At 45.5% G+C, this 12,367-nt stretch overlaps 1 protein-coding gene across 2 annotated transcripts in view; it reads right to left on the bottom strand.

Annotated features, from left to right (window-relative positions):
* The window catches only part of MYO5C (myosin VC), a 104,301-nt gene that overhangs the window by 68,672 nt on the left and 23,262 nt on the right, over nt 1-12,367 (bottom strand). For both annotated transcript variants that reach the window (XM_027067260.2, XM_027067261.2), the window contains 4 exons: nt 11,772-11,853; nt 10,622-10,729; nt 4,006-4,112; nt 393-658 (listed from right to left, as the gene is read on the bottom strand). In XM_027067260.2, the coding sequence (XP_026923061.1) occupies nt 393-658; nt 4,006-4,112; nt 10,622-10,729; nt 11,772-11,853 (563 nt within the window). The remainder of the gene's footprint in view (nt 1-392; nt 659-4,005; nt 4,113-10,621; nt 10,730-11,771; nt 11,854-12,367) is intronic.

Below are 12,367 nucleotides of genomic sequence, written 5' to 3'. Positions count from 1 at the left end.
GGCTCCACATCTCAGACATGAGCAGGAATTTCACACAGCACTAGGCTCTCCCACCAACAGAGCAACCGCGAACACATTTCTGAGTCTAAGCCTTGGTTGTTTCCTTTCTGTTTGAAGAGTGAGAAAGCACATGAAAACCATCCAGCACAGTAGCTAGCATATGGTGAGCTCTTGATGTCAGCCATTATTAATTCAGCACTGATTTAATACACTCTACATAAAACACACTGGAGCCCAGGGGACCATACTTAACATTCATACATGCAAACAGAGAGAAGACCACCTTTCTGATCATGTGAAACACAAAAAAGGAATGAGAACAAAATGATCTAAAAATAATGAGCATTTGACATTTAAATGACAAAAGACAGGCTCACAGAAGAGAATCTTACCCATAAATGTCCAAAACACCAATAAAAGTGTGCTGCTTGCCTGAAAACTGCAACGCTTGGTTAATTCTGTCCACAATGAAGTTGAACAGGTGAGCGTAGATCTTTTTGGCCAGTGCATCCCTGGCGTTGACAGCTTGGGGCCTGGTCATGGGTTTTACCACCGTCTCAGAGGTTGTAATGATTTTCCGATTGCATAGCCACTGAGCAAATTTGCTACTCTCCAGGCCAAGGAGCTCACAGAACACCTCCAGGTGAGTGTCATCCTCCTTCAAAAACAAGTACAAACCCCATCAGGGCCATCTGGCCATCCAACCCAGCTCCAGCCTACCCAGCAGGGGCCCCTCGGCCTCCATCTGGGCCTATGTGAGAGACGAGGATGAACTGGCGTGAGAATCACCAGGCCTCATGAGACAGAGGCAAGCCTGGGAGGAAGGCAGGAGAGGCCACAGCAGCATGGGGCCTGCACATGGCCTTGGCAGTCCTGGGCTGCATCCCACCTGGATTTTCATTCTGGCCAAAGAATGTCAGGGGTGAGTAAGGCCACGAAGGCAATCCTCCCCTTTCTGTGCATGTGGACACAGCCTCAAGGTCCCTCTCTTTCCTTTGCAAGATGCCAGGGACACCTGCCGTTGCACGTTCACTCACTCTGTCCCTCCCTGTGTGCTTGGGTTTTTCATGGGAGGTCTTAGTCCTAAGGTACCTAGATGTCATTGTCAGAGCACCCAGTGGGGTCCCTTCACAGAGCTGGCTTCTCAGCTGACAGGGTGAATGTGTCAAAGACGTTTCCTGGACACACAAAGTAAATCTTGCTTCTCTCCCAGCTGGGGCATGAGAGCTGCCCCATTGGTCAGCAGACAAGGAAAGGTCTGTTTCTGTTTGTCCTCAACCAGCATGGACAAGGAGTCCTTGTCACTTGGCAAGGAGGTGTGAACCCTGTGACTGAGCAGTATCATTCCTCTCTGGCAAGGGAACTTCTGAGGCAGGCTAATCTGTAGAATCATCACAGGCAATCAGAAAACCATGTGGTTGTACTTAAAAAGCATCAGATTACAGTGGAGCATAGAACCTAAAAAGTCCCAGTACCTCCTTACTGTCCACCCACACCCCTTCTGACCAACATTCCAGGAACACAAATCTTTTACTCGGGCACCTGACCTCTTCAGTGTGTAGCAGACTGCCAGAGTCATGGGTCTTCTTCCTTCCAAGAAGGAACTAAACCATCTGAGTCAAAAACATTCAGCTACAGGTCCTGCCACGGGGGAAGGAAAGGGGCAACAATTCTTAAAAACGTGACTTCATCTAGATTGTATTTGCATGATATTTCAAATTTCTGATGCAAACAAATGGTATGTATGTTCCAAAGATAGGACCAGTAATTATAGAACTCTACTTTGCTATGAAGATTCTACATCTTGGGGCACCTGGGTGGCTCAGTCAGTTAAGCATCCAACTCTTGGTTTCAGCTCAGGTCATGATCTCACAGTTTTGTGAGTTTGAGCCCCACATCAGGCTCTGCACTGGCAGTGTGAAGCCTGCTTGGGATTCTCTCTCTCTTCCTCTCTCTCTGCCCCTCCCCTACTCATGCTGTTTCTGTCTCTCTCAAAATAAGTAAAATTTCAATAAAGGAGATTATACATCTTTTTTGAGGACTTTGTCTCCTTAGATTGATAAACAAAGGATTTTTAGTCTAGTGGTTTTAACTCTTCCTCCAAAATACTACCTTCATAACAAACTTCATGGGACAGAGTTCAATGCAAGGGCAATTGTTGGGTGGAAATCACACCTTTAGTCTAAGGAGTTTGAAAAGAACGCGTGCAGAAGCCCATTCCACGGAGGTACATGGGAAGGTACAGAGGGAGAAAGAACACCCACCACATGCACAAGAGGCTCCTACCCAGGCCTACTATCCCCTCTCCCAGAAGCTCCCAGTCTCATGTGAACTGACTAACCCAATGAGGGCTGGACACTGGTGGGATGGGAGGGGCACTTAGTGTGAGAGCTTGAGGAGAGGGAGGAAAATTACTTCCTGGTCAAAGGACAACAGAACTGAGGCACTGAGCCAAAAACTACATGCTCCATCCACTCTGTTTGGTTCTCTTCTGCCCTAAACTTCAGGTACCAGAGAGCCAAGAAATTACCAGTGTACTGTCCCCATGAGTCTTTCGGAGAACATGAAAATGGACATTGTTAGATCATGAACTGAATGCTTCCTCCAAAAATTCATATGTTGAAGCCCTAACCTCCAGTGTGACAGTATTTGGAGTAGGGCCCGTGGGAGGGGACTGTGTTTAGATGAGGTCATAAGGGTGGGACCCCATGATGGAATCAGTACCCTTCTAAGAAGAAGAAGAGACCAGAGCTCTTGCTCTCTCTCTTTCTGCTGTGAGGACACCGCAAACAGGAGGCTATCTGCAAGCCAGGAAGAGAGCCATCATCAGGAGCTCAACCATGCTGGCATCCCGATCTCAGACTTTCAGGACTATGAGAAAACCACTTCCTCTTGTTGAAGCCATCTAGCCTATGCTGTTTTGTTATGGTGATGGCAGCTGACAAGATAGACGTGTATATATATGCCAAGCTTTAAAGGTCAAGAGACTGCACATTTCATAGAAACATTTTTCACTATATGTTATTTTCTTCTTGATGTGGGTATTAATGAGCATAACCAAATACATGCCGCTACCAAGGATCACTTCTCATAATTTTGTCGAAGAGACACACATATAAACTAACTTTGTGTTTGGTAAGTAAAGAAACCTGTCACAAAACTTCTATGGAATATATTTCCAGAGAGAAAGCCAGCACCATTGGTGCTTAGTGCAGGCAAGTGTTGGGAGGCAGGAGGCATCCTTTCTGCTTAACATATCCAGCTCCCTCAGGGCCCTACATGACTTGTACCCTCTCTTCCCACACACACATTTTCTGGCCTCATGTACCACCCCTTGTTTTACTCATTCCTCTGTGGATATATTGACTTGATCTTTTTTTTTTTTTTTTTACTATTTTTCAAACACCTCCTGCCTGAGGGCCTCTGCGCCTGCTGTTCCCTCTACTTTTGAATGTTCTTCCCCCAATACAGGCACAACTCACCTTCTCAGCTTCAGGCTTCTGCCCACTGCCACCATATCAGCAAGGCTTTCTCTGAATGCTCTACACAAAGACGTACAGCCCCTCTGTAGCCCCTACTCTGTTTCAGTTTCCTTTTTAATAGCCACCACCAGCTGCCAGAGCCCATAATTATTTATTGTGTCTCCTCCCCTCCACTTCCTTCCCCTAGAGCATAAGCCCCATGAAGGGCTTCCTGTCTTGCTTTGTTTGCTGCTGTTTCTCCAGAGCCTACAACAGGGCTTGGCATATAGAAGGAACTTGGTAAAAATTTACTGAATAAAGGAAAACACATAGAGAATGCCTTTCCCCCTCCTCTACTGTTGCAAGGGGAAGAAGTTTTACTCTTTAAAAGCCACCCCTGGAAATCCTTGCTTCCTTCTCTTGAAACCAGGTCTCCCCAGTGGGCCCAAGGTGCCCGGTGTTAAGATGCAGAAGCAGGGTAACCACAAGACTCTCTACTCATGACTCTTTGAACACAGGAAGGTGAAATAAAGCAGCGGCTTACACTAACTGAGGATCTCTCGCTGCCCACCGCTGTGATCTGCACGTTGCCCAGATGGAGGATGGCTGCTAGGATCTTAAAAACATCCATCTGCAAATCTTCCTTGAAACCTGAAAAAAAAATTTCCAAATTAGGGTTACTGCATTTCTTCTCTTACTTCACACTAGTAAGATAAGCACCTGAATTCTTTCAAGACACTCTAGTGCCATCAGTGCCAAGATCTGAACTTGAAATGACACAGATGTGAATTCTGCAGCCCTCTAGGTTTCCCCTTTTAGCATTGCTGCTAGAAGTTCAACACAAAAAGTAATATGCAAGTAACCACTTCATGTCAGTTTCCTGAGGGAATCAGCTCTCATTTATTAGACGTGATATGCTTCCTTTATTTTCATTGTGTTTCTTTTTTTTTTTTTTTTTTTGGTTCACAAGCTCCTTGAATTCTTCTTGTGGTGGGTGCTGGATGATTCCATCTGCCTCTGCAGCCCCAGGGGCTGAACCATCTGGCTGAAGGCAATGGGCTCTCATGCCCTCTGGCCTCTGGTTGGGTGTGACCAGCGAGGACTGCTGGCAGGAGATCAGAGATCAGGAGGAGAGAGGTACTAGATAGGTCATCCCTGTTTCTCTCCCTGCAAAGTTGCCTCAGGCTCTCAGTGTTGCCAACTGACAGGTCATCGCTCCTGGTCTGGTGATGACTTCCCCCAACCCTACTTTCTGGCTCCAGTGACACTGCTGTGCCCAAATGGGAAAGAGCAGTGAACAGCTCTGCTCCTGACCCTGGCTACTTGCTGCCCCTTATAGCTCCCACAGATCTGTCCACATCTTTGTAGTTGGTCCCTTCATAGATAAACCCTCCTTCTTTTATCTTAATTTATGTGGACCCTGTATTTCCCACTGGGACCTTGACTGCTGTAGGTAGCATATAAATTACGAATATATAACATACTCGGTCACCTTAGGTCATTAGCACATTTCCTGGAGCCAAAAATAAACCTAGCCAGCTACTAGGGAGGATTTTGTGTCCAATGTCTGCAAATCACGATAGAGAACCTGCCAGTTGCGAGCAGGGCTTTGCTAGGTCAGGACTCCAGGGCAGGAGTAGGGTGGGGGGTGGGGGTAGGCACCAGGTGGTGCATCAAGGAGCTTGGAGATACTCTAAGGCGGGGGGGGGGCAGGCTCATTCATGTCGATATCCATGCTCCCTGGTCTGCGTGGGAATGGCAGGTGTTGTCATCACCTGTGACTCCCCCCACTCCCTCCAAGCAAAAAACAGCAGGTCCTAAATGCTGAGTAAGAGTGGCCACAGCCACCCTCTGCTTCTCCCTTGAGGACACCTGCACTATTTCAATAGCAGCTAGGTCATGTTCTTAAATAATTTCAGAACCTAGACAGTCTTCTCTACTTCAAAGATTAAACAAAACCAAAGGTGCAAAAGATTTCAAACCAAAAATATGTGGAAGGCTCCAGCTCAGCCTGAGTCTAGGCATTGTTGCTGCCTTCTGTTTGGACTTAATGCTTCCACTAGAAAGACAGATGCCTCTAACAGAAATAACCCCCACCCCCCGCCCCGCCCCAGGCCACTACCATGATAAGCGTCAGGTCAGTGAGGAGGAAAAGCAACTAAAAACACACCATCTGGGGATCTTCATTTTGGCATTCCCCACTCACTGTGTGACTGATCCATAACTAAATCATTTCACTATTCCACGTCTTCCAGAATCCACGAAAGTGAACTAACTCCAAAGCGAGGATGTGAAGGAGAGGACTTAAGACCTCAGTGAAGGAATTCTCTTTAGTGAGGCAAGGTCATGTGAAAGTGTGGCTGGCCTGAGTGAGACTTCAGTGAGAAGCACAACAGGCAAGGATCTTGAGCCTGAGGTCCAGGCCAAGTCTGACTCTTTCCAGGGTATTCATTCTGTCAGAGAGTAAACGGTCAGGCAAGGATAAAAGGGTTAAGTGAGATCAGAAGAACAAAGGAAAGGAGCTTTTGGTCAAAGTACATCCCCTTCTGCTTCATCGGGGCATAAATCCATGACCAGCTAAGGTGTCTCAGGAGCAGAACTGGAAGGAACTCTGTGCCAGACCCTGTCTCCAGTACTTTCCATGTATCATCTCATCTAATGCTTACAACAACTATATGAAGTGAGCACCATCATGGTTCCCATTTTATAGAGGGGGAAACTAAGACAAAGAAGGGTTAGGACACACTGGGCATCCAAGCAGTTTAAGGCCAGCGACCACTGCAATATGTGAAAAGACCCGTGGAGTTCATGAAGCCATCCTAGCTACATCCCTTTGTGGACCCTAAACACAGAGGACCCTGACAACCCCGTGCCAAGCAAAGAAGTTTGAGCAGACTTCAGAGACCCATGTATGGGATGTGTTGTGAAATGTATGCGCATTTTGAACTTAGATGACCTCACTGCTAATTTCTCCATACTAGCTTCATAACTAACACAGCAATGGACAAATCAACCAAGTACTTATTTAGCAATTACATTTTTAAAAAGGGTGGCCTGACCAAAGGTGCTATAAACCTACATACAATTCAGGTTAGGCGGTCTACCCTTGAGGAGATCTCCATCTAAAAAAGAGAACACTCGGGGCACCTGGGTGGCTCAGTCGGTTAAGCGTCTGACTTCGGCTCAGGTCACGATCTCACTGTCTGTGGGTTCGAGCCCCGCGTCGGGCTCTGTGCTGACTGCTCAGAGCCTGGAGCCTGTTTCAGATTCTGTGTCTCCCTCTCTCTCTGACTCTCCCCCGTTCATGCTCTGTCTCTCTTTGTCTCAAAAATAAATAAATGTTAAAAAAAATTTTTTTTTTTAAATAAAAAAGAGAACACTGAGACCCAAACAAGAGAACACAGCAGTGAGACAAGCAGTATCAACAAGGCACGCACATTGTTAGAAGTACTGCTGTTTAGAACTTTCCGAGGTGATGGAAATGTTCTGTATTTGTGCTGTCCAATAGGGTAGCTATTAGTCACATGTGCTTAGGAGCACTTGAAACATGCCTAATACAACTGAGAAACTGAACTTTTAAGGTTATTTCATTTCATATTTTTTTAATGTTTATTTATTTTCGAGAGAGAGAGAGAGAGACAGAGTGTGAGCAGGAGAAGGGCAGAGAGAGGGAGACACAGTATCTGAAGCTGGCTCCAGGCTTTGAATTGTCGGCACAGACAAGTCCAGACATGGGACTCGAACTCATGAACTATGAGATGATGACCCGAGCTGAAGTTGGATACTTAACAGACTGAGCCACCCAGGTGCCCCGAAGGTTATTTCATTTTAATTGAAATGAAATGAAAACAGTCACTTGTGGCTGATGGCTACTGTGTTGGATGGCAAAGGTTTAGAGACCCTGAAATCAACATGCAGAATGAGGTATTTGGTTGGGGGGGGGGGGGGGCGGTCACAGGATGATGGCAAGCTCAAAGTTACAGTGAGGTCATCTGGTTCCACTCCACAACAGTGAATGGACCTCTGCCGTCTGCTCAAACTTCTTTGCCTGGCACGCAGTCATCAGGGAACTTCCTTGGTGAGACACACAGGGGTGAAGCTAAGATAGCTTCATGAAGTCCATCCATGAATCTTCATATACTGTAAGAAAACTCTAAGGAATCCATCAACTATGCTCACTCTACCATCTAGGACAAAGGGCAGCAAATGTTTTCTTGTTAGGCTTTGCAGGCTGTACAGTCTATCACAATTCTGCCACCACAGCATGGAAACAGCCATAGACCATATTTAAACAAATGAGTGTGTCTATGTTCCAATAAAACTTTATTTACAAAAACAGACAGCAATCTGCTGACCTCTGGTCTAGGACATTTTTTAGTGATTCATGCAGTGAAGTCATGCTTTCATTAAATATATACTGATATTTCATACCGATATAGCATGCCATAGTTCATAAACCACTTTAGACATTATCTCTTAATCCTCACAGCATCCCTAACAGCTCCTGGGAGGGGCGGTGGCTACTCTCCAAAGATGGCCCCCAGTGCATCATCTTCCCAGTGTTCATGTACGGTGCAGTTCTCTCACCATGAGTTATGAGTCTGAGCTGGCCCTGCGACTCACTTTTAACCATTAGCACATGGCATTAGTGATGCTGCTTTACTTCTGAGGCTGGTTCATAAAGTCTTACAGATGTCACCAAGCCTACTGTAACCAGCTCTGGGAGAAGCTAGCCACAACGTGCACAGTTCATTTACCCTGGGACCAGCGTGCCGTGAGGAAGTTCCTGTGGAGAGAGAGGGATGCCTGCCCAGGCCCCAGTACTTCTAACCATTCCAGCTGATAGGAGAAAGAAGGCTTCAGAAGATCAGGCCCCTACCACTGGCACAGAATAGTCCCCAAATGAGAAGTATCCAGCTGAGCCCAGTCACCCCAGAATCACGAAACATAATAATAATGTGTCATATTAGGCCACTAAGATTTGGGGAAAAAGCAGTTGGTAATTGGAACAACTGAATATTCTCAGTGCTATCTCAGTAATCAAATGGGGAAACTGATGCCCAGAAAAAAGTAAGTGATCTATGAAAGGCCACAGACCCATCTTATGACACGTGAAAAAAATCGGAGCAAATACATGATGATAGATAATTTACTACTAAATTATGAGGTCTAATGGCCAAGGCACAGCTGATCAAAGGAGACATTCACTGGGCTAGCATCTTTAAGTCACAGGCTTGGTAGAGAGTAAACAGGTGCAGAGTCCATCACATTCCTGGCATTCTGCCCACCACACCAGTCACAGGCTGAGAGGGCTCCCTGGAAGGTCAGGGGAAGACGGCCCCAACCTCCTTCCACCCCACCCACTTCTGACACCGGGCAGCCTACACCATTAACAGCCATGAGAGGCAGTAGATTGTTTTACTCTATCTCCCCACAAGACTTTGGGGGCTTTGTCAAGACACCCACGCCAGGTGTGTAAGGCTGGGTGGGACAAGGTGAGGCAAGCTGGGTGCCAGGGGCTGACCCGACATTTGTGTCACCCTGAGAACGAGTACCTGAGTGCCTCCTTCAACTCTGTGCTCTAGTCGCCTCTCCTGCCTCACCCTAGTCCTGGACCTGATAGTGTGGATATTTGTGAAAACCATCTGATTTGTGGGAGGCAGTGAAAAAAAAAAATTGCTGCTGCTGGTCTCCAATGATCAGGGAAAGTTTCATGGAGAAAGAGGTATTTTGCTCAAAGGATGGCTAGGGCTTGGACAACAGCAAACAGAGATTGAGGGCAGGCTGTAATATTTAGCAAGCACTGGCTACATGCTCAGCCTGGTGTCAGGGACTTTCACGTACATTTCCTTACCAGTTATCACGAGAGCCCTGTGGGTAAGGAATATGGCCATTCTACAGATCAGGAAACTGAGTCTCAGGAAGGGCAACCCCTTTAGAGTCCTGCCAACTAGATTTCAAGTCATGTTTATTTGACCCCAAAGCCTACTCTATTTCTCTTGTATCATTTTGCTGTGAGGTGAAACATTATAGAGCTGGGAAGGAGTGTTGGAAGGGTAGAGGTGGGAAGGAGGACAGGGCATGTGGACCAAGGTCCCACAGGGGCCGTGCCAGAGTGAGGCCACCTGATCCCTCCTCATACACGGTGTTCTCTCTCAATGGAGCACATTATAAAAAGATGAAATTATGACTATAACTATTTTAAGAAAATGTTTATCAGTACCCAAAATGTTTATCTTATTATACAATACTTAAACTGCCCTTCTCCTTAATTCATTTGGAAGAGGCAAAATCAGATCGTTAATTGTGCTTAGGAAACCAACCAGTTTTCATTCACCATTATCCAAATCTTGCCTATTTTTCTGATACATTTAACCTGGAACTCTTTGCCTTTTACATTTAAATATAGTCAACCAAGCCACAATAATGAAAACAAACTGGTGAAACAAATACTCTCTGTGAGATGTAAAAATGGCCTGTCGTCTCAAACCACAGATCGGAAGCTTTGACTGGCAGGTAGGTGTTAAAGTCTACACTGATACACTATGGGAAAGTGAATGATAATTTTTATTATCAATGTCATTTGATAGACACTTTCCAAATGTGAGCTCCATGTGGGAAAGGCAAAGTGGAGAAAGACCAAGCAATCCAAGATCTTGTTTTCTATATAAAAATGTTATAAGACTTCTCCATTCCCCTGTGGTAGAACGGGGGAAATGCCCCATCCACCTCATAAAGTGCTTGTAAACTAAACAAGCTAATACAGGTAACAAAGTGCTTAGGATGGTGCGTGGCACTCGGTAAGTTCCATGTAATCGTCTGCTATTTTACCAGGCCAAACAGGGGCAGCATGACCCTCCAGACCTGATTTACCAGTCTTCTCCGAAGTCAGCCCAGAGGAGCTTTGGGGCAGCCACGGGAGCACAGCCCATGTTTCTCACCTGCAAACCAGCGAGCCTGAGTGCTAACGAGTTGATTTCTAGATCTTTTAAGGTTAAAGCATAGTCTTGAATGCTTGGCCTCCAAATATATTCTGACTGGCTCATCCTAAGATTAGAATTTATTAGGACTCTTTAAACACATGCACCCTGGACATCCCTGTCTTTCCTTTTTTTTTAAAGAGAAAATGGCCACACCTTGTTCAGGACACTTCAACTTACCCAGCAGTGTGAAGGTCTTCTGAGTCTCTACCATGTCTGCTCTGTCATTCACACCCTCAATGACAGTACTGCCTCCCATTCTTGTGTAATTAAATTCCTCTGCACTCCCTGAAATCAAAAGATTGTTAATGTCTGTGACACATACATTTGTACATATGTGTTTATCAGAAGCAAGGCAGGAAGCTCACACGTAATGCGCTGTGGTAAGCACCTAACACACAGGAATCCATTTATTCCTTAGAATTCTACGTTACGGACACAGAAGCCAAGGCTCCGAAAAGTGAGGCAGGGCAAGAATTTAAACACGGGCATGACTACAAAGCTCATGGTGTTTGTTCCTGTATCTAACCATTTTATACAGCTTTACTGGGGTTTATTGAACACAGAATAAACTCTACATGTTTAAGATGTGTAATCTGATGAGTTTTGATACAGTATACCTTGACAAAATCATCACCACAATCAAGAGGATAACCATATGCACACCTAATATTTGAATAGTAGGTGACTGTGACCCTTCAGAAGGCTCTTCCACATTCGCTACTCACATTCTGTGACAGGCATAGGTATTATCTTTATGTGAGATGTGAAGAAATTTACTGGACAATTCCATCTACCAATATAGCACAGACAACCAAGAGAGGAGAGCTGTGACAGCACAGGAGTCCACTGTTTGTGCTAAAGGACAAAGAGTTCTGCTGTCCCTGCAGCATAATTAGTCAGAACTATAAATAATAATGACCTTGAGTCATCAAGGAAGCTCAAATTATGACAGAGATACTCCATCTCAGAAGACAAGGAAATATGTCTTACATGTTGGAAAAACGGCTACTCAAGGAAGTTCAGGTAAAGAAAAGCATAGGGGTTTACAGTACCAAGTCCCAGTGGTCAGGAGGCCTTATTCAGGTAGTTCTGGCTGCATGATCATGAACACCCATGAGCTTTGAAAAAATCCCTGGAGTTGAAGGTCTCCACCCTGCCCCTCCATGTATCTCCTTAGTTAGATGCATCAGTTCCACCCCTAAACCCAAGGATTTATGTCTTGGAACAGAATATTTCTTTAAGTGATACTACTCTAAGAAGAAATCAAGCTAGAATTTAATCCCCTACATAAAAGGGACAGATACTTCCATACATCACCACCACGTACCCAATTTAAGATGTTTAAATTCCGACTGCTGCGCAGATGCACAGAGCTGGTAAAAAATGTGGTAATTTCGTTCATTTTCTGACTGTAAAATAAAGAAAAATCCTGAAGTTATGGCAACCCTTTACAGTAAAAACATGAGGTTTTCAGGGAATGGGTCTTAGATGGCTAACGTGGACTGACAACTCTGCTCTCACAGACACCAACACTTACATGGGTTTCTTCTCTGGTTGATAAGTCTGTGAGCAACTTGCTGCCCTCTGCTGGCTCACTGGCAGAGAGAGAGCTGCTGGCTCATGATTGCCTTCCAGACAAGGACCCCAGAGAAAATGCTAGTAAATGAAAACACTCTGCGAAGTGAGAATAATGTAATTTGTACTAGGTGAAATTTTTGTTTTGAGAGAGAGAGAGAGTGAGAGAAAGAGCTAGCAGCGGGCAGGGACAGAGAGAGAGAGGGAGAGAGAGACAATCCCAAGCAGGCTCCATGCTCAGCCTGATACAGGGCTCGATCCCATGATCCTGGGATTATGACCTGAGCTGAAATCAAGAGTCAGATGCCCAACAGACTGAGCCACCCAGGTGCCCCTGAACTAGTTGAA

Source organism: Acinonyx jubatus, chromosome B3 (assembly GCF_027475565.1).
Source record: "Acinonyx jubatus isolate Ajub_Pintada_27869175 chromosome B3, VMU_Ajub_asm_v1.0, whole genome shotgun sequence".
Lineage (NCBI taxonomy): Eukaryota > Metazoa > Chordata > Mammalia > Carnivora > Felidae > Acinonyx > Acinonyx jubatus.
This window is presented reverse-complemented; position numbering and strand designations above follow the sequence as displayed.